Here is a 22484-nt window from a genome sequence, read left to right as displayed (position 1 = left end):
AACAAACAATATCTGACTCAGCCAAAATCATCCCTGTGTAACTGCTAGATATATTTGCACTTTTATTATGAAGAATGAAAAACCAGTAAGAAACTTTAAAGTGTGTTACTTTTTAAGGACAGTAAACCCTCCTCGTAAATTATGCTTTCAAGCCCTTCTCACTTCTCTGATTACACCGACACTCCTGAGTACAGCTGTGATTGGACAGTGATTGCATTTCAGAGTGACACTACTGCAATGCTCTGATAAATGTGAAATGGAATGCAGCTAGGAATTACACTCCCTTGTGACCATTCAATTTTTAAAAAAGCAATATCTCACTGATTGTTTTTCACCGAAGAGATCAAGGGATATAAAGCCAGTGCACTGAAGGTTTTCTATCTTAAATGGAATCGCAGAGTGAAATGCAATGCAGCAGCGTGGACTCCTTTTAAAGGTGGATCACAAAAACAATCCACCTTTGATTTTTTTTTAAATTAAAATGATCGAACGTTGTATGAAAACTGGGTAGAAGAAGGTTCTACTTTCCATTGTGCAATGTTTTCTGCCGGTCACTAATGAAAAGCAAGAGCAAATGTGTGCACTGCATTTCATGAGTTTTCACCTGACTGTATTTTACACCTGGTACAAAATTTTCTCCGTATTCCAGAGAAGGTGTGTGTGTGTGATGATTTATACCAAACTGCACTGAGGAAAAATCAGTTGTCCAATATGGCCACCACCACGACTCGTCTTAACTAGTTTCATAATTAAACCTTTTGGCAATTTCCTCACCCATAATAATATTATTCAATGAGATGGAAGAACGAGGATGGAGTAAGAGATCTCAAGTCTGTCAAGTCAAAGTCCCTTCCATGTCAGGATCTGGTCTTCCCATGCAGTCTCCTGTCCCAGTACTAACCAGCTCTTTCAGGCAAATCGGTGTGGTGCCAATCTCCATTTCCATAGCCCTCAGCCTCTTGTCTATACAGCTAGGGTTACAGTGGGGGGCTGGTCCTCTGGTAACCATGAGAGTTTGACTTCCCTACTTGCATCTGTATTGCAGAGTGCCTTGCCAGATGGCAGTAGGTACCATTTTTATGATGGTCTTTGGTATGACCCGACCGCAAGTAGAATTCGCAATCTCCTGGTTGAGAGGTGGACATGCTAACCACTAGGCCAACTCGTGGTATCAAGTCTGTAGTATTCAGCAAAAAAAAAAAAATCTTTCATTTAGCATTTCATTTGATTAGATAGTACCATTTATTAAATAATTTAATACGCTCTCGGAAAACAAAGTACATCACTGTACCTTCAGGGGTACAGTGGCTTGTCACTGGGGCAGTAGCCTCTAAGGTACTTATTTGTACCATTTAGATACTGATTGGGAGCATATATGTCCCTTTTTGACCCTAAAAAGATACACATTTAAGATACACATTTAAGACATTGGTTCTAGCTTACTAGGCTGTCAAGGGGTTGGGACCAGCATACCTCCAGAGTCTGAGCCACCCCTACACGCAAGCCAGATCCCTACACTCTGCTACTACTGGTCGCCTGGCCCTCCTCCTCTCCACTCCTGCCCAGCCCGCCTAAGACTACTGTCTGTCCTGGCTCCTTGTTGGTGGACCTTGAGGTCCAATAATGAGTCCTAGGGGGTACATTAGTATAGACTGTACCTTGGGGGACAGAAATGGACTCCTAATGGACATAAGTGTAGATTGTACCTTTGGGGACAGAAATGGTCTCCTATTGTACCCCTATTTCTGACAGTGTAGAAATGATTTCCAAAATGAAATCGACTCTCTTTGCTGGCCTTCCAGCTTCTGCCATCAGACCCCTGCAGCTCATCCAGAATGCTACAGCTTGCCTGCTCTACAATCTCCCTCATTCTTCCCATGTCACCCCTCTGCTTGCTGGCCTGCACTGGCTACCTATTGCAGCTCGCATCAAATTTAAGACATTGGTTCTAGCTTACTAGGCTGTCAAGGGGTTGGGACCAGCATACCGGTACCTCCAGAGTCTGAGCCACCCCTACACGCAAGCCAGATCCCTACACTCTGCTACTACTGGTCGCCTGGCCCTCCTCCTCTCCACTCCTGCCCAGCCCGCCTAAGACTACTGTCTGTCCTGGCTCCTTGTTGGTGGAATGACCTTCCCATTGAGGTCAGAACTGCTGACTCCCTGACCACCTTCAAGCACAGACTGAAGACTCACCTCTTCAGGCTGCACCTTTCCCTTCTTCCCTGCCCACTGTGTAACTGCATTTTGTTCTTGACCAACCCAGGTTGTATACCATCTAGCCTGGGGTTAGCTGTTTTGAGATTTATATTTGTACTTTGTATGGTTGGTTTGTTTCCTTGGCTGTTTGAGTATTGGTACTTCAAGAGCATATTACACTAGGTATTGCTGTCACTTGTTCAGTTGGCACTAGAACTTTCTTGTCTACAAGTTCAGCACTTTGTGTACCTGACTTTTGCACTCATTATACATTGCTCTGGATAAGAGCATCTACTAAATGCCATGTAATGTGATGTAATGTAATGTCTTTTCATATGGTAGGGCCTGGATACGAAAAGCTGTGACATTACTGAGAAACTGGATGTGGATTGAGTCAGATACTCATTTTTTGAGCTTGAAAGGTTTCCATTACCATACATGTCAACCTATACGGAATGTCCGTGTTTTATATGGATTTGATTCAATAAACGTAGTATACGGGCATACAGATAAAGTTATACGGATTCTTTAAAAAAAACTTCAATATTTATTTAGAGTTATAATCAATTTCCACGATGATAAAAGAGCGCATAACATTTACAAATGTACTGTACACCACAGAAAGCACAGACAGCCAGTAAAGAGTCTTATGAAATCGCGCATTATCTTGTGGTAGCGAGACTTCATTCCACTTTTGATCATGCGCACACCGCATTGCAAGAATCCTGCCAACCGTGAAGTAACATTTTGTTTGAAAAGCGTATTTCCACCTGAGCGACTTTCAATAGCAACTGAAAAGATTCTGAATGGGCACTCCGGCAAAGAAATTCAAAACACAATACAGCGGTAGGTTTCTCCCTGAATGGAAGGACCTTTTCAATGGCATAATCCAACCAGCAGCCTCCAAAAATGAAGAATACGCACACTGCACACTGTGTGCGCGTGACATCAAAGTTGCAGCATCGGGAGTGTATGATGTGACAGAACATTTCAAATCGAAATTACATCAGCGGAATGCAAGCCAAAGGCAAAATCAGCCACTGATGACAGTATTTGCACGCTCAAAAACTGATATGCCAACAACTGGAAAAGACAGAAAACACAAGGTAGTGGGCGTTTTAGTTCAAGTTAGGCAGTGCTCTGTTTACCCCACAGTAATGCTGACTGTGAGATTGTTTTCTCTCAAGTCAGGAAGATACACACAGAGAGCAGAAAGAACCTGAATGCAGACACACTGACCTGGCCTACTGCAGTGTAAGATCAACACAGACACTTGCTGTGACATGCAGCCTCGTGAGGTATTGGTGCAGAGTGCTAAAAAAGCTGTCATGGAGTACAATTCAGAACATTAGAGTGACACTGTATTTTTGTCAAACATTGGAGCTTTGTATTCATTCTGAAGGTTTATTGTTATTAATATTGAATAAAAAGTAACTGGGATATATCATTGTTAATTATCATTCAAATTTGAGGTAAATTATTTTAATTTGCATCTTATAAGGATTTTATAAGGGAAATAAGGATTTTGGAGGTTGGTTATACAGGTTTGATTGACCAAACGTTGACATGTATGCATTATCCACAGAGACACATCCATCTATCCATCATTGATACTGCTTATCCTACTTAGGGTCACAGGTGAGATTAAATCAACCCCAACTGACATTGGGTGAGAGGCAGGGTTCACTCTGGACAGGTTGCCAATCTATCGCAGGGCTAACACAGTGATGAACAACCATTCACACTCACATTCACATCTATGGGCAATTTAGAGTAGCTAGTTGACCTGATGTGCATGTCTTTGGATTGTGGGAGGAAACCGGAGAACCCAGAAGAAACCCACACAGGCACAGGGAGAACATCAAACTCCACACAAGGCAAGGCAAGTTTATTTATATAGCACATTTCATACACAATGGCAGTTCAATGTGCTTTACAGAAGCAAAAACAAAAACAGTAAACAATAGAGAAATAAAATTACATAAAATAATTTTATTTTTAATCTAAAACAATTAATTAAAAGAATTAAAAGAAAATAATAAGAATTAAACAACAGTAGAACTAAAATAATAAAATGATAAAATGCCAAAAAGAAAAAAGGAGAAAAAGAAAAAGAAACCAGCGGAATAAAATAGAATAAAATTAAAGTAAATTTAAAACATGCAGAGAAAGTAAAGATTATAAAAAATGTAAAAATATTAATTATTTAACAGAAAGCATCTGAAAACAGCTTGGTCTTTAACCTAGATTTGAAGCTGCCAACAGCAGGAGCATTTTTAATGTCCTCTGGCAGTTGGTTCCATAGCTGTCCTGCATAGTAGCTAAAAGCTGCTTCATCACACTTTGTTTTAACAACTGGTTTTAATAGTAAATTTTTCTGTTGCGATCTGGTAGATCTGATTGGGTTAGGCCGCTGCAACATATCAGAGAGGTAATTGGGTCCTGTACCATTTAGAGATTTATACACCAGCAGCAATGCTTTAAAGTCAATTCTGTAGCTTACTGGAAGCCAGTGAAGGGACCTTAGAATTGGGGTAATGTGCTCTGTTCTTTTTGTTCGTGTGAGAACCCTCGCCGCTGCATTTTGAACCAGCTGAAGTCTTTTGATGGTCTTTTTTGGCAGGCCTGTGAAAAGGCCATTGCAGTAATCAACCCTACTAGAGATGAAGGCATGTATTAGTTTTTCCAGATCATTTTTTGACATAAGTCCTCTTAGTTTGGAAATGTTTTTTAGGTGATAAAATGCCGTTTTAGTGATTGCTTTCATGTGACTGTCAAAGTTTAGCTCGCTGTCAATGAAAACACCAAGATTTTTAACCATTTCTTTAGTTTTAATCCCTTTTGTGTCAAGAATAGTGGTAATCCTGAGTCTTTCATCTTTTTTTCCAAATAGAATTACTTCTGTTTTATCTGTGTTCAACTGAAGAAAATTTTGTGACATCCAGCTATTGATTTGATCAATACACTGGTAGAGACATTCAAGGGGGGCATAGTCATTTGGTGATAGAGCAAAATAAATTTGGGTATCATCTGCATAGCAGTGATACAAAATTGAATTTTTATTGATAATTTGCCCAAGTGGGAGCATATAAAAGGTTGAAAAGTAATGGTCCAAGAATTGACCCCTGGGGGACACCACAGGTCAAGGGCATTGACGTTGAGGAACAATTTCCCAGGGTAACAAAGAAGCTTCTATCTTTTAAGTATGATTTTAACCAATTGATAACTTTACCAGTCAATCCAACCCAGTGTTCAAGTCGATATAGCAGCATGTTGTGATCAACAGTATCAAAAGCTGCACTGAGGTCCAGTAATACCAGGACCGATGTTTTGCCTGCATCAGCATTAAGACGTATGTCATTTATAACTTTAATCAACGCTGTTTCAGTGCTATGATTGGCACGAAATCCTGACTGAAAATTATCAAAACGGCTGTTTGATATCAAGAAGGCAGTTAATTGATTGAAGACAATTTTTTCCAGGATTTTCCCGATGAATGGTAGATTTGATATTGGCCTGTAGTTATTTAACACTGAAGGATCCAGATTATTTTTTTTAAGAAGGGGCTTTACAACAGCTTTTTTTAGGGACACAGGAACAACGCCAGTCTCCAAGGATGTATTTATAATTTGAAGCACATCTGTAATTATAAGATGAAGAACAGACTTAAAAAAGTTGGTGGGCAGAATGTCCAATTCAGATGTTGAAGAACTGAGATTTTGTACAGTTTTTTCAAGAGTCTCATAATCAATTAAACAAAATTCTGACATTGTGTTAAAGTTATCTATCTGTGTCATTGGTGATTGCAGTTTTTCAATTTTTTGCAACTGAGATATATTATGAGAAATATTCTGCCTTATTTTATCAATTTTACCTTTGAAAAAAGATGCAAACTCATTGCATTTATTAACTGATAGAAGTTCAGGTGCTAATTGTGGTGGGGCATTAGTTAGCTTCTCTACTGTTGAGAATAGCACACGGGCATTGTTCATATTCCTGCTGATGATGTTGGAGAAGAAAGACTGTCTTGCTTTACGAATTTCATAATTATAATTACAAAGCATCTCTTTATGGATTTGATAATGGATGTGAAGTTTAGATTTGCGCCATTTTCTTTCAGTCTTTCTACATTCTCTCTTTAGCAGTTTAACAGTCGGGTACTGCTTCCATGGTGCTTTCTGCTTATCATTGACTCTTTTTTATTTTGAATGGAGCAATATCATCCATAATTTGGGTCATATTTAAATTAAAAAATTCCAGTAAATCATCTACAGAGTCTGACATTTTGGTTGAGTTTTGTAAGAGAGCTTGCTCAAAAAGAACACGTGTTGTCGTTTATGACTCTCCTACCTATAGTCGTTGAGCTATTCTGAATGTGAGGAGACATAGAAACTTCAAAGAAAACACAGAAATGATCAGATAATGCCAGGTCAACAACAGTATAAGAAACAGTAAGACCCTTTGTGATGACGAGGTCAAGAGTATGACCACGAGAGTGGGTCGGTCCCTGTACATGTTGTACCAGGTTAAAGTTATCAATAATTGCAAATAGTTCTTTGGCATAAATGTTATCAGTATTATCTACATGCAAGTTAAAATCCCCAGATATAATAAGACAATCAAACTCTAAGCAAATGACTGATAACAGTTCACCAAACTCTTCAAGAAAGACTTTGGCTGAATGTCTCGGAGGCCTATAAATAGTTAATAATAATATGTTAGGAGAGCATGTAACAAGTGCACATAAGTGTTCAAAGGACGTAAAATCACCAAGTGAGGATTGTTTACATTGAAAGGAGACTTTGAATATATTTGCGATCCCTCCACCTTTCCCTTGTCGGGTAACATTCAAAAAATTAAAATTTGGGGGAGCTGCTTCAATAAGGGTGGTAGCACTATTTGCTTGATCCAGCCAGGTTTCAGTTAGAAGCAAAAAATCAAGATTGTGTTTACAAATAAGATCACTAATTAAAAATGACTTGTTTAAAAGTGATCTAATGTTCAGAAGAGCTAGCTTTACAGAAATTCTAGAAACTATATTTGGTTGTGCACTTTGATGCTGTTTTAAAACAGGAAGGAGATTAGATTGGTTCACCCCCAGGGTTAAATGTGCTCTATGTTTTCTGTTTCTTATCAACACAGGAATAGTGTCAACATTGGGTCCCAGCTTTTTTTCAACATTACATCCATTTGCAGGGACCCAGACTACATCAAACAAGACTTTCTAAATGTTCCATTTGGTTTGAGGGTGAAAGGACTGGAGATGACATGTATCTTTTGGATGGTGAAAAAGATTTGTAGCCAGCTGAAAGTCCTGGACGAACACAATTTTGATGTACTGGATACACTGCTTGTCGCGACAGATTTGGGCTGGAAAAGGAAAGTGTCGCAGTCGACCAGCTTCCCATTTTCAGATTTTCCAACAATCACAGCCTCAGTTCATGGTCTTGTCATAAAGGCTAGTGTCTTCTGGAGTAAACATCCACCACCTTATTAAAGGAATCCAAAAGAGCAAAACTAAATGAGCTGAGATTTCCGCTCTCAGAGGCTGAGCGAGAGCGAACAGACCGAGCGCTAAAGCATGACCACAAGAAAACAAATCTCAGTGCTGCTGCACTGCAAGACCATTGCAATTAAACCTTCACTTCAACTCACTGCATTAAAAACAGACGATTCGCACTGCTGACCATCTCTGGAACGAGTTGGGAATCAAAGCATATGTAAATACACCATAAGAGCTTAATATATTATTCATGAATCCTCGCACTGATTAGTGCAAATTAGATATTCCTTTACACACGGATCCATCTAAAAGGTTTTTCTTTTGCGTTTGATGTCTGACGTTCCCACACATCCGACTTGTGTGATTTGCATAAATATACATATGCAACATTCATGTTAGTGTTGATGATAGCGCAATTTAATGCCAATGCCGTCCCATTAACTGACCACTGTGTTTCATAACAACGTATAATGCTGTTCAAGACAACTCTTGCCTAATATGACAAAAGATATGTTGCTTAGCTTTGATCTAATCATTGCAAAATGTTCCTCAGAGAGTTTTGATGTGTACATTGGCTGCAAATGTGTAAAGTCAGCTTTCCGTTTATTAGTGGGGAAAAACATCAACACTGTCAAAACAATATTGGATATCCAAAAGATATCGGAGTTTCCTTCAAGTAACATGATATGAAACAGATCTACTGTATGTCTCATGAAATTCTCACCTGTGTATGAAGCTTTTCAATCTGCTTTTCATTGACGTTGGCATGCTGGTACACTCGGCTCTTGTAACGAAACTGAGAAAAACAAAAGCAGGGAATGAACAGCAAGATACGTACAGTAATGCATTAACTCCCACAGACTGGACAAAAATAATACTACATATCCTGCTTTATGTGTGTGTGTGTGTGTGTGTGTTATTGTAGCTGCAAATGTAATGGAAGTGTTACACCTTAAAACCATTGTCAGTGCTGTAATTATATGGTGCTTTTTTAATGACCACCAACAGGCATAAAGGACAAACCAAATCGAAAACAGATTCCATCAACTTGATAACATAAACACCAGAGTGGATTGAATTTAATAAGCAAAGATCAGTGAAGCTTTTAGCAACAGCACATAAATAAATAAATACACCACTAAGTAAATGCTTATATATGGTTGGGACTGGATTTTATTGTTACCCAAGATTTGAGAGGATCTATAAAGTAAGAAGGTGATTGGGGAATCAATTCTTATTTTGGCAGACCCAAGAATTTGTGATGAAGGTCAAATAAGGAAGGCAGGCATGACCAGTGCAGGAAAATCCATGCTCCTAACCCAGCCAGAACATAAGGCTGATGATACACGGGGCAACTTTTTGGGCACTGTTGCTGGGCAATTGCACTTCAACACTTTCCCACTGAGATTGGGCAACATAATTTCTATCTGGATGAATCTGATACTTTTGGGCAACTTTTTAAGATCACCCTATCAGAGTGCTAACAGCGAATCACATGACCACCTGAGAGCTTCTGAAATTTTCAACAAAGATGGTGGCGTCTCAATGGCAGTGGAGCGAAGAAAAAGAGAGACAACTGATATATTTTTATGCCGGTAAGTTGTTATGTGTAAACCCCAAGTGGTGAATTTACCTCATCTAATGCTTAACCAACAGACATTTGTCTTCAAGTCAAGTCAAGTCAAGTCAACTTTATTGTCAAATAAAGTTATGTGCTCAGGTTGGAATTAAAGGTAGACTGACTTTCAGATTTTTCAGGTTTAGGTCATAAAAAGAATTTTCCCAAACACCCAATTATGTTTGTTTAGTGGACTGAAAGCTACTGAATTCGAATCAAAGACTTCCAATTTTATTAGTTATTTTGAAATAGAACAATTAATGAATTTATGGCCACTTGGCCCTAAATTCTCCGCTATTATTTCTTGCTTCACCGTGACGTAATAGGAGATACTACATCATGCATCATGTGGTGGGTTTTCCCCGTTCGCGCAAGGCATTGCGGGATACAAATTTGAAACAGGAGAGGAAAATGGAGGACGCAAATCAAACATGGATGACTGACTACAGTAACAGAAAGCAAGAAGAAAAGATGTTATGTTATAAAAGAAAGGAAACAAAGGACCAAACTAATAAATATCGGCGGTCAGCGAGCACCTCGGTGTGATCAGCTGTTCGTTTAGCGACAGAATGATGGAACTGACAGTGCACAGTCAAGGTAAACCTGTAGATGGCAGTAATGTAACACTGTGGATGCCAGCTGCTGTAAAATCCAAGAAAAGAAGACGACTATGACAAAAGGTAAACCCACGCACACGGACTTCCTCTATCTGCTTGATTGCGTGAAGCGAGCGATTTCATGTACGTTATTTGCTAGGGAATCCCCTCAAATTAAATAACTTCCCAGCCACAGAATGGCCTGTTTTTTTTTTTAGATATTACAGAAATAAACGTATGTCAAAATGATCAAATTTCAGACGAAATTAAATTTCACCTGTTTTATGAACTTGAAATGCCATCTACTTTTAAGACATTGATTTTTTTCAGCTAAGTGTAAACTGCAGTGATGCCAGTAACGCGCTACTTAGTAACGCATTACTGTAGTCGGACTACTTTTTTCAGTAACGAGTAGTCTAACGCAACTACTATTTCAAAACCAGTAGTCAGACTACAGTTACTTATCTAATATTAGATGCGTTACTTTTTCGCATTTCGGGGGGGGGGGGCATATTTTATTAGCCTAAATGGCTCGTCTTCACTCTGTAGAATATGCCGCTCAACGTGCATTTGTAGCAAATATTCTATCTCATCAGATCTCTGTTCCGCGGCGCGAGAGAGAGTTAGCTGCAACATTAGTGTGCTATGGAGGAAGAGCGGTTCGCGTTTAGCAGTTGGAAGTACAGCCACTATTTCGATTTTATTTCAGTTAATGATGGTAACATCAGGGTCTGATGCACGCTCTGCCCTGGCGAGAAAGTACTCTCAACTTTCAAAAATACCACGTCTAACCTAAAGAAGCACCTTGATAAACAGCACGCCTCAACAAGCTTAAAGGAGCGAGCACCACCCGCAGCGAAAGAAAAAGACACGGGAGGTCCCAGTCCTAAACAGATGAAGCTTGATTTCGGCGCAAAGCCAACAAGTGGTGCGGAATTGAACCAGTTAGTTGGACGTTATGTGGTTGAAGAGATGCTGCCTGTTAACACAGTCGACTCGCCCTCATTTCGTGCCATCGTTTGTAGGATTCCTACCAGTAAAGGCACTGAGCTGCCTCATAGAACATCCTTTGCTAGCTACCTGGACAGGGAATACTCAACGATGGAGGAAAATCTTAGAGCCGCACTACGTGATGTCGACTTCGTATCAACAACAGCAGATATCTGGACAGCGAATAATAAGAGCTACATGGGGGTCACACTGCACTGGCTTAGTAGAGACACTTTAGAACGAAAAAAGGCCGCGTTGGCGTGTAGGAGAGTACGGGGCAGACACACATATGACGTGATAGGTCAAGAAATTGAAGACATCCACTCGTCGTATGGGATTGTAAATAAAGTCGTTGCGACAGTGACAGATAACGGCTCGAATTTTGTGAAAGCATTTCGAGTTTATCAGGCTCCATCTGATGACGACGAGATGGAAGAAGAGTCCCTCGATGAAGTCACGTTTGTACCCATGTCAGACCTATTGTCAGCTGAGCAGGAGAGTGATGCTGCTGAGGCCCAGATTGCCCTTCCTCCACACCACAGATGTGCCTCACACACAGTCAACCTCGTTACCACAAATGACGTCGACAAATACTTAACATCAATTGCAGACGTCAAGGTTGTGTACAGGAGCAGCACAGCAAAATGCTCTGCTCTGTGGACAAAGGCAAGTAGGTCCAGCACTGCATCAGAGGCAGTGGAGGAGGTGAGCAAGAGGAAGCTCCTAGTCCCAACATCGACAAGGTGGAACTCCTTTTTTGACTCTGTAAAAAGAGTTACAGAAATCCCCATGCATGAGCTGAATACTCTGTGCACCAAGTTGGGAGTAAAATGCTTCAAGGACAAAGAGTACCAGTTCTTACATGAGTATTGCACTGCCACAAAGCCTTTGACTGTTGCACTGGACATTCTACAAGCTGACTGTCCTTATGGGACTTTGCTACCCACATTGGAAGCTCTGATGCAGAGGACCCTTGCCGTGAAAGACACCCTCTCCAGCATGACTGCAGGCCTTCCAGATGCCATAGTGCAGGTATGGTCCATATTTAACCTATCTGAAATTTATTCTACCATACTATTGCTGAATACAGAATATTCATTATGGCAAAACAAGAATAAAATGCAAATTCCAGAAAATAATAAAACAATTAATTTATGGATACTACATGATGTATTGTTAATTCAATTGTTATTTTTATAAGGCTTTGTTGGCATACATGGAATAGAATTCCCTTATTGTCACTATTCACAGACACATATGTTATTGCACATATCCTAAACATAGCAATCTTTTTTTTTTCAGGCAGTGCAGACACGGTTTGCCAATCTCCTGGACGACAGAGGTGCCCTTCTCGCAGCTGTGAGTTGCCCAAAATTCAAGCTGAGATGGCTGAGAGATGCAGATAGGAGGGAGCAAGTGAAACAGCTTCTCCAAGATGAATGCTGCACAATTGCTCCTCCACCACAGAGCTCTGCCAGTGTCGCCAACGCACCTGTCCACCAAGGTGAGGTGGACTTTTTTGATTTTGAGGCAGAGCCAGAGGAGACCTACTCTGCAGAGAAAGAAGTGATGATGTACCTGAGTTCGTCAAATGATCTTCAGGTTCTGCATCAATTTGTCAACATAAAGAGGATCTTCTTGAAGTACAACACACCAACCCCATCCAGTGCTCCTGTGGAGCGTCTGTTTAGTCTGGGGGGCTTGGTGCTCACACCAAGAAGAAACAGACTGTCTGACCAGAGGTTCGAGAAGCTTCTGCTAATGCGGTACAACCACTGGTTTACCGGCCCCAGTCCACAGTTTCTTGCATAAATCCTTGCTTCTCTAATGCGGGACAACTACAGGCTCATTAAGATGATTTTGGTTCTGTCTTGTTTTGTTAAAGCACTCCTTGCTCTAATGCGGGACTACAGGTTCATTAAGAGGTTACTGTAATTCATATGGATGATATATGGAGTTAAGAATATTTTATTTTATTTTATTTTTAAGCAAGGCTACTTTCTTTTTTACTTTCTTATAAGAAAAGTTCATTCATTGAGGTGTTGTTAGCTTTTCAGTGCCATAATATTTTATTTTTATGAGAAGAGTTATTTATGTGAAAGTCAATTTTATTTGTATGTTTTATTATCTTTAAACAAGACACTTTATAATTTACATAAAGTCAAGTAAGACTGTCTTATTTTTTATTATATTAAAAAATGTAGGTCAAAGCCTTTTTCAGGAAGTAGTTTTCAAATGTCACTGTCAGTTTTGATTGTTCCAGATGTTTTTGACATTTTGTTGTTTTTGATGTCAATAAAAGTCAGTATTGGCATAACTGGTAGTCATTTTTATGTTGAGGGGGTGGGGGATCAGCCTCTGCTGTAAGTAGGGTGGCCAGATGTCCATCTTTTAGGCCGGACCGTCTATCTTTTCAATGTCTTGCCCAGTCTCAGGGGCAGCATCAAGCCAGACATCTAATTCATTAAAATGCAGGAATTTGCATCTAAAAGTTACAAAATGTATCTGCCCCAGACCCCCCCCCCCCCCCCAACCCCCGTCTCAAAAATGTCTTCCTTTTTGGTGCTAGGCCTATATGCTGCAAGTAACTAAAAGTAATCTAACTTAGTTACTTTCAAAATCAAGTAGTCAGTAACGTAACTAAGTTACTTTTTCAAGCAGTAGTCAGTAGTCAGATTACTGTTTCAAAGTAACTGTGGCAACACTGGTAAACTGCAGTTAGCTAACCACCGCGCCATAGAGATTGAATGGGATTTAGCTAACTACCAATGGTTTTTGCTAACATAGTTAGCTGAAAGTTATTGCTAGCTATGTAGGGATAACATTAGCTGTCTTGCGTCAAGTTAAAAGTGATGGGCAGCTCGTGATTTTTTTTTTTGAGTTGTAATAGAGAATCTCATCTCATCTCATTATCTCTAGTCACTTTATCCTGTTCTACAGGGTCGCAGGCAAGCTGGAGCCTATCCCAGCTGACTACGGGCGAAAGGCGGGGTACACGCTGGACAAGTCTGGACAAGTCGCCAGGTCATCACAGGGCTGACACATAGACACAGACAACCATTCACACTCACATTCACACCTATGGTCAATTTAGAGTCACCAGTTAACCTAACCTGCACGTCTTTGGACTGTGGGGGAAACCGGAGCACCCGGAGGAAACCCACGCGGACACGGGGAGAACATGCAAACTCTGCACAGAAAGGCCCTCGCCGGCCACGGGGCTCGAACCCGGTCGCCGGCCACGGGGCTCGAACCTGGACCTTCTTGCTGTGAGGCGACAGCGCTAACCACTACACTACCGTGCCGCCCTGTAATAGAGAATGTCTAATTTATTGTCTGATCTAATTCACATACAGAGCACGACTACTTGTGGAACCCCAAAGCGAAACAATACAAACTTCGGGATCTAAAACAGAAAGAAAGCTTTTCAGGAGCTCCGTCAGCCCCTTTTCCTCCTCAGCAGCCATCTCCTGGTCCATGTCCTTTTTTCTTTTTTGCTGAGATGAGAATTAAACGATTATGTTTTTGTGACGTATATGTCAGTTATTAGTTTTAGCATATGTGATTGAAGCTAATCGCATTTTTAAAGAGATTTAAAAGTGTTTATTATTAACAGAATAATGTGGTTATTTTGACTTATAAGTGTTAAAATAATGGCAAATTATCTTTTGAGCAGAGTATCTATTCAATTTTGTTCCAGAAGTGCTACTTACTTGAGCTAATAAAGGCTGAAGCCAAGACAAAAGTGACAGCTGCAAATATTTCAGTGTCCATCTTTGCGGTGTCCCTGGCAATAGATTTGCTCTTATCTGATTGGTTGTTGCTAATTTTCTGTTGCCCTAATTAGTTGCCCTGTGTCTCATCTGGTTGCCCGTTGCTGGCAACATTGCCCAAAAACTTACCCCATGTATCATCACCTTAAGAAGTAATAAAACTAGAGATACATATACAGTAACAACAACCAACACACACTATTCTGTAGCTCTATATGCTGAGCGTACAAGTGGTTTAGTGTTTACCTACATGTCTAAGTGGACTAGGGTTTAAGGCAGGGGTGTCCAAACTGATCCATAAAGGGCCGTGTGGCTGCAGGTTTTCATTCCAGCCATGCAGCAGCACACCTGATTTGGCTTATTCAATCAACTGACACACCCACTAAGGGTGGGTGTGGTTGCAAGTATTTGACTGTGTGAAGACAGTTCAGTTGATTGAATGAGCCAAGTCAGGTGTGCTGCTGCATGGCTGGAATGAAAACCTGCAGCCACACGGCCCTTTATGGATCAGTTTGGACACCCCTGGTTTAAGGTAAGAATTTAGAATACACTGGTATACCATTTGGTTGGTACAGTGGCACTATTGTAACCAATGAGCTTTATGTGAGGTGCAATTACTGCTAGTTGCCCTTGACAACTTGAAATATGACAGTTTTAGATGCCACAACAACCCACAAAAACACAAAAATTTAGGCACGGATTGAGTGGAGGGATTTCGGGATTAAACTGTATGTGGGGTAGCCATGGGCTAAAGGTTCAAGAAGCAGCCTTTGGCCCAAAGGGTTGTTAGTTCAATTAAAAAATCAATGGCTAAAGTGCCCTTGAGCAAGACATCTAACCCCCAATTGCTCCCCAAGTGCTGAGTATGTGTGTGTGCTCATTGTTCATCCTCTGTAATGTAATATGTGAAGGTGTGTTAGGCTTTAGGTGGATTAAGGCTTTAGACTGAGACTAAATCTTGGGTTGGGCCTGGGTCAGGTGGGGTCAGGGGATAGGGTTTATAGTTTAAACTGAAACTGTAAGTGGGTTTTAGTTTGGGTTTAAAGAGTACAGTTTAAACTGAAAGAAGATTTGGGGCAGGGTTTGGGTTTTTGCGATAAAAGTACAATGTTTAATTAGGGTTTGGGGCAATTAGGGTTAAAATGGTAGAGTTTAGACGCAAATAGGTTTGAGTTAGGGTTTAAGGGGCAGGGTGTGGGATATAAACTGAAATCATAGTTGGGTGTGCGTTAGAGTTTAAAGCAAGGGTTGGATTTAGACTGAAACTGAAAGTAGGTTAGGGCTTAAGGGGAAGGGTTTAGGATTGAAACGGAAACAGCAAGTGAGGTTGTTTAGGGTTTAGGGGTAGAGTTTAAGATTTGAACTGAAACTACAGGTGGGTTTAGGGTTTAGACTGGGAGTGAGAGTGAGGGGAAGGGTTTCGAATACAGAGTTTAGAATGAACGAGATGGCACATTAGGGGTTAGGGATTAGAAAATGCAGGTGGGTTTGGGTTTGGGCTCAAGTTGGGTTAAGAGGTTAAACTGTGAGTCAATTAACAGATGTGTCTCGTCTAAAGTTAGTGGAATTTCTTGCCTTCTTAATGAGTTTGAGATCAAACAGTAAATAGAAAATAATAAAAATACAGTAAATAGCCCTATTCCACAACTGTAGTAATCCATATCATGTCAAAAGCTGCTCAACTAAGTAAAGAGAAACAACATCAATCATTACTTTAAGACATGAAGTGACTTTTAGTTCATAAAAATAAAGAAAAAACATGGAATTAGAAGGTATATAATGTGGTTTAGACTGAAAGTGTTATCTCTTAGTTATCTCTAATAAAAAAATCTCTAAAAAGAGACTGTTCATACAATTTGTCCTCAGTAACTAAGACCTACAGTGGATATAAAAATGTACACATGCTGTTAAAATGATCGGTTTTTCTGATGTAAAAAAATTAGACCACGATAAATAATTTCAAAACTTTTCCCACCTTTAATGTGACCTATAACCTGTACAATTCAACTGAAAAACAAACAAATCTGTTAAGGGGAAAAACATAAAAAATAAAAAATGTACAATAAGCTGGCTGCATAAGTGTGCACACCCTTAAACTAATACTTTTTGTTGAAGCACCTTTTGATTTAATTACAGCATTCAGTCTTTTAGGGTCGGAGTCAATCAGCCTGCCACATCTAGACTTGGCAATATTTGCCCAATCTTCCTTGCAAAAGTGCTGCAAATCTGTCAGATTGCGAGGTCATCTCTTGTGCACAGCCCTCTTCGGGTCATCCCACAGATTTTCAACTGGATTTAGGTCTGGGCTCTGGCTGGGCTGTTCCAAAACTTTTTTGGGGTCATTGTCATGCTGAAAGATGAAATTCCTCTTCATCTTTCTAGCAGACACCTGAAGGTTTTGGGCCAAAATTGACTGGTATTTAGAACTGTTCATAATTCCCTCCACCCTGACTAAAGCCCCTGTTCCAGCTGAAGAAAAAACAACCCCAAAACATGATGCTGCCACCACCATGCTTCACCGTGGGTATGGTGTTCTTTTGGTGATACACAATGGTGTTGTTTTTGCACCAAACATACCTTTTGGAATTGTGGCCAAAAAGTTCAACCTTGGTTTCATCAGACCATAACACATTTTCCCACATGCTTTTGGGAGTTGTATTTTTTTGCAAAATTTAGCCAGGCCTGGATGTTTTTCTTTGACCTTACCTCATAGTCCACACATATGGAGAATACAGGAGATTGTCACATGTAGTACACAACCAGTACTTGCCAGAAATTCCTGCAGCTCCTTCAGTGTTGCTGTAGGCCTCTCGGCAGCCTCCCTGACCAGTTTTCGTCTTGTCTTTTCATCAATTTTGGAGGGACGTCCAGTTCTCTGTAATGTAACTGTTGTCCCATATTTTCTCCACTTCTTGATGACTGTCTTCACTGTGCTCTATGGTATATCTAATGCCCTGGAAATGTTTTTGTCCCCTTCTCCTGACTGATACCTTTCAACAATGAGATCCCTTTGCTGCTTTGTAAGCTCTCTGTGAACCCTGGCTTTTGCTGGAGGATGCAGCTGAGTAAATGTCTGAACTTTATTTGGAGTGAATCAGAGTCATTTTCATTGATGGCAGGTGCGAACCCAAAAAGACTGAACGCTATGATTAAATCAAAAGGTGCTTCAACAAAGTATTAGTTTAAGGGTGTGCACACTTACGCAACCAGCTTATTGTATGTTTTTTATTTTTTGTTTTTCCCCCTAACAGATTTGTTTGTTTTTCAATTGAACTGTACAGGTTATAGGTTACATTAAAGGTGGGAAAAGTTTTGAAATTATTTATCGTGATCTCATTTTTTTCCATCAGAAAAGAACGATCATTTTAACGGGGTGTGTAGACTTTTTATATCCACTGTACACTGCAAAAAACTGAAAACTGAATTTGAGGAGAAAATTATTTAATACTAGTGAAATTATCTTGCTGCATGGACAGATATTTTTACTTGATAAGACATCTTAGAATAATGCCGCTTTTCCACTACCAACGCGGCTGAGTCGGGCTGAGCCGTGCCGTGCTGAGTTGGGCTGAGTCGAGCTGAGCGGGGCTGTTGGAGTTGCATTTCGACTACAACCGCGCTGAACCGTGCTGGCTGGAAGTGGGTGGACACATTGGGTGGAGTTAGCGAAAGTGGGTGGACGTCATGTGATGTCGTTAAGCAGCGCAAACAGTGACATCAGTGAGCTTTTAAGCGGTAGTCTCACGACCCGAATAGTAAACAATAAACATGGAGGACATAGAGTCGTTAGTGTTGCTGGTCTTGGTTCTGTGGCTTGTTGTCACCGACAACGCCAACAGATACTGGCAAGAGCGTATAGATGAGGCGAGGCGCATAAGGCTCCAGAAATTCTCATAATTCGTAATTCTTCTTCTTCCGGGTTTACGGTGTTTACAGATCCCAGCGTGCTCGCGGGGCGTGTGTGGGCATGTGAGGACACTCCTCCTCACCAATCAGTGCACAGGGGAGTGTCTGCTCACACCCCCAGCCTCACTCGGCTCGCTTTGGCTCGCTTCAGCCCCACTCCAAAACCGTGCGAGTTTTAGGGGCTAAGCAGGGCTGAAGCGAGCCGAGTCGTGCTGTTCTTTGGTAGTCGAAACGCAAGCCGTGTCGGGCTGAAGTGAGCTGAAGCGAGCTGAAGTGAGCTGAAAAAGGGTAGTGGAAAAGGGCCATTAGTTGGTTGCAATCTAGAACTAGTTTTAATAATCTCAGAATTGGTGTCTTGTATTCTTCTAATAGAAAATGCTAGATCGTTTCAACTATTTTCAAGATAGTTTCACTTGCTAAGATATAGTTTTTTGCAGTGTAAGTAACCATAACAACTAAAAGCTTTGCTTTATTACTGCATAACAGTATGTATCTACATTAGTCTGGACTTTTTCTTTTTTGTTCATGAACTCAAGACAGCATTACCTCGAGGGTGGGCACGTCCTTGCTGGTGGGGAACGAGTGATTTCGCAAGAGCTTCTCCTCCTCCAGGAAGGTGCTCTCTTTCCCATCCACAGCTGGCTGAAAGAGGCCATAGTTCAACACGTCTCTCAGACTCTGCGTTAGCGTGCAGAGGATCTGCTGTTTGGCCGCCCAGACCGTATAGTCAGCCTTGAACCTCATGGATCTCTGCCAAAAGGATACCAACACACACACACAAAAAGGGATCTCTGAGGCTTACGTCACTGTACACACAGATTAGAGAGAAGAGCACAGCCGAGTAGCTTTTCCCTGTCCACAGCATTCTGCTGTGAATAGAACAGGTCGATCTTTTATGTACCGTAAATCGTTATTCACAGGTGTAGTTGTAATGAGTTTAGACATCCTTTGGTAGACTGACTCAAATCACTCAACTACTGGAAAGAAAAACATATATAAAAGTACATATACAAAACCTCTATTAGTATAAGGGAAATAATTCCAAGAAAAGCAGCTCCATATGGGAGTGTAATGGAGTTCAGTTCATGTTGTGATATGTTGTGTTTCCTGCCTCCGGCTCATCCATTATTTATTTAATTTTTTTGTTAGACTTTTACAACGATGCTCTATACAGTATGCCAAACGCAAAGTTTGCTCCTGAAAAACTTGATTAAAAAAGACAAATTGGGTTACGAACAAAATGTTGACAATAAACCTTATTGCTGTGGTTTTGCAAAAGATTCCACAAAGAAATTGCTTCCTAAATAAAAGTCTTTTCTGGAGGCTGTCTAATGTCGCAGGCTATTAACTGTGTAACAATATTGAATTATGGCACATCAGTATAATAGGCCGAGCTTGTTTAATGAGCCTGATCTCCTCTTGAAAGACAACACTACTTTTCAAAAACACATATATTCACAGGCAAAGGATGATAAACTGCAATGGAAAACATTTTCAGATACAGACGACTGCATTATTCAACACTGCAGTAGAATATACAGTGAGCAAATGGACATTAATGGGGCTGCGATTACGAGCGGGTCCTCTGGCCGCGCAGACAGGGATTGTGGCTTTATTTCAATATTTGCATCCATAAATATTTATTCGTTTTGGGCTTGCAGAAAAAAAAAAAAACTGAGTAGAACTCCAGGATTCAGAATTCACCTCAGGTCCATCCTTTACCAAATCCATTGGCTCCATGTAGATATCCATGTAGAAACCTTCCCAAAATAGCTGTCAGTATCAGGACTGGGATAATAAATTCATGGTATGATAATGGCTCAGCTCAGTATTACAGATTTTGGTGGATATGCACTTTATATTCATATAATACTTAACATATAAAATACCATACATTACTGACAAGGCAGTGTAAGTAATTGATTGGGGAAACTGAATAATTTTATAACGGGCTTAGCCTTAAGCAGTTTAGCAAAACAATAATTAAATAATATTTGCTAGTGTTGAGTGGTATAATCAGATATATTCCATTCAGCTAGCATGATATTAAATGAGTCGAAGACGAGTAGCTGAATGGAATATATCTGATATACCACGAAAAAAAAGCCAGCCAATATTATTATCATCATCATACATACACCGTCTCTTTTCCAGTTTTTCTATGTCCATTGGTATGTTTTTCTCTTGTAAACAGAAGGGAACCATCAGGGCCTTCTAGACCTGCAGAGAAGCCCAAACATATCAGCATTTCAAATGTTATATTTAAATTTCCTTCATTCTTTCTGAAAGGGTTACTTTCTGAAAGGATTATTTTCATTCATTCTGAAAGGGTTACTGTCCTGAAAACATTAAAAATCAAGTCATCCAATGAGGTTGTTTTTGTTTGTTGTCTCTAGGCTGAGAAGAGTTTAGAGCTGCTCACTCATTGGTTAGGACTTCATTGCTGGGACAGAAGGCCATGGCAGTGTATGTTTATGTCGGAAGTGACAGATGAATTAACCAATCATATTTTGATTTATAGTGGGAGGGGCCAAAATTTATCACCTTAGGCCTTCTCGAAGGCCAACGCGAGCTTAACTGCAAGTCAGCGCTGTCAGTGCAGCAGTGAAGTCACCTTCCAGCCGGTGTAGTGTTCATCAGGAGTGTTAGCGAATGCTAATAAAGCGGTCAAGCCAGTGCTATCGAGAGCAAGTAGCACAGGCTAATGACAGAGAAACTAAGATTTCTGTCTCCAGACTCTTCCACGCTGCACACCCACGACAGTATTTTTCACTCAGACTTAAGTATTCGTTTCCCTGTGTAATTTACTTAGTTACTTTTAAAATCAACATCGATAACTACACACAACGGAGCGACCTGGCAGCCTGCTGCTAATCCCTTGCAAAATCATTTGCCCTGTTGCTTTTTTGGTGTCTGGCTAAGTTTTGGCTGAGCTGAAGTCCCAGCTCTAATAGTAACGGTTCCCCACTGCTTGTAAATATGTGCGAAGAATATCTCCTGAAGGTTTGGTCACCTTTCAGGTGTTCAACGCATCTTCTCTTTCCCAGCAAACAAAGAAATGCTTCTGCGCACGTGCAGCAGAAAACTTTCTCATTTAATATTCGCATCAGCTCCAAAGTGTGACGCCATGTTGTCTTGACAACCATGCAATATCATAAACCATATTCAACACTCATTCTCCATTGGGTAGAGTGATGCAATACATGTAGGATAAGCAATATGCTAACAATATTGCATGCTATTGAACCAAATGAATGAAAACTGCTAGAAGCGAATAGAACACGTTTTTACTCCATCAAAAAAGTGGCCTGTATGTATAATAATACATAATATTATATATTGTTTTCTCAGATTTTCATCTCAATTAGGCTAAACTGTTTTAATAATTATGAAAGATCTTATAGCGAATGATGGCATGTGTCTTTTCATGTGTTTCGAATGCAACTCATTCATTAATTGCTCACTCGAGTTTGTTGACGGTGTAGTGGCTGGCTGCTTTATGTCCCGGGGCTCCCTCATGCCTGTGTTACCTTCTGGCTCTCCCCTTTTAGTTATGCTGTCATAGTTAGTTGCCGGAGTCCCTGCTTGTACTCAGTGCAATATGTATACTGTTCCTACTTATTCAGGTGACATTGGGCATACCTAACAACCCCTGTTTTCTTTCCCTCTCTCCCCCCCCCAAAAAAAAAAATCTGTCCCTCTGAGTTACATGGAGTCAACAGGAAATCTTTTGGTGGAGAGGGTGGATACCTCGACTGGCTATCGTAGCCTGCAGGGAATCGGCCGTCAGACATTCTGTCACATGTCCCAGACCCGGTGAAATGTAACTGAATTGTCTTGGCCAGCCCTAAAGGTCCCATCTGCATCTCATCATTGCTGAGGAGTGTGCTCCCATCACC

General features: G+C 40.5%; 1 protein-coding gene across 1 annotated transcript in view; it reads right to left on the bottom strand.

The window, feature by feature from the left end:
• The window catches only part of shank2b (SH3 and multiple ankyrin repeat domains 2b), a 423060-nt gene that overhangs the window by 382756 nt on the left and 17820 nt on the right, over nucleotides 1-22484 (bottom strand). The window contains exons 2-3 of the mRNA XM_060928256.1: nucleotides 19132-19335; nucleotides 8427-8498 (exon numbers count right to left, since the gene is read on the bottom strand). Of these exons, the coding sequence (XP_060784239.1) occupies nucleotides 8427-8498; nucleotides 19132-19335 (276 nt within the window). The remainder of the gene's footprint in view (nucleotides 1-8426; nucleotides 8499-19131; nucleotides 19336-22484) is intronic.

Source organism: Neoarius graeffei, chromosome 8 (genome assembly GCF_027579695.1).
Source record: "Neoarius graeffei isolate fNeoGra1 chromosome 8, fNeoGra1.pri, whole genome shotgun sequence".
Classification (NCBI taxonomy): Eukaryota; Metazoa; Chordata; class Actinopteri; order Siluriformes; family Ariidae; genus Neoarius; species Neoarius graeffei.
Note: the sequence above shows the minus strand (reverse complement) of the source record. Positions and strands in the feature narration are given on the sequence as shown.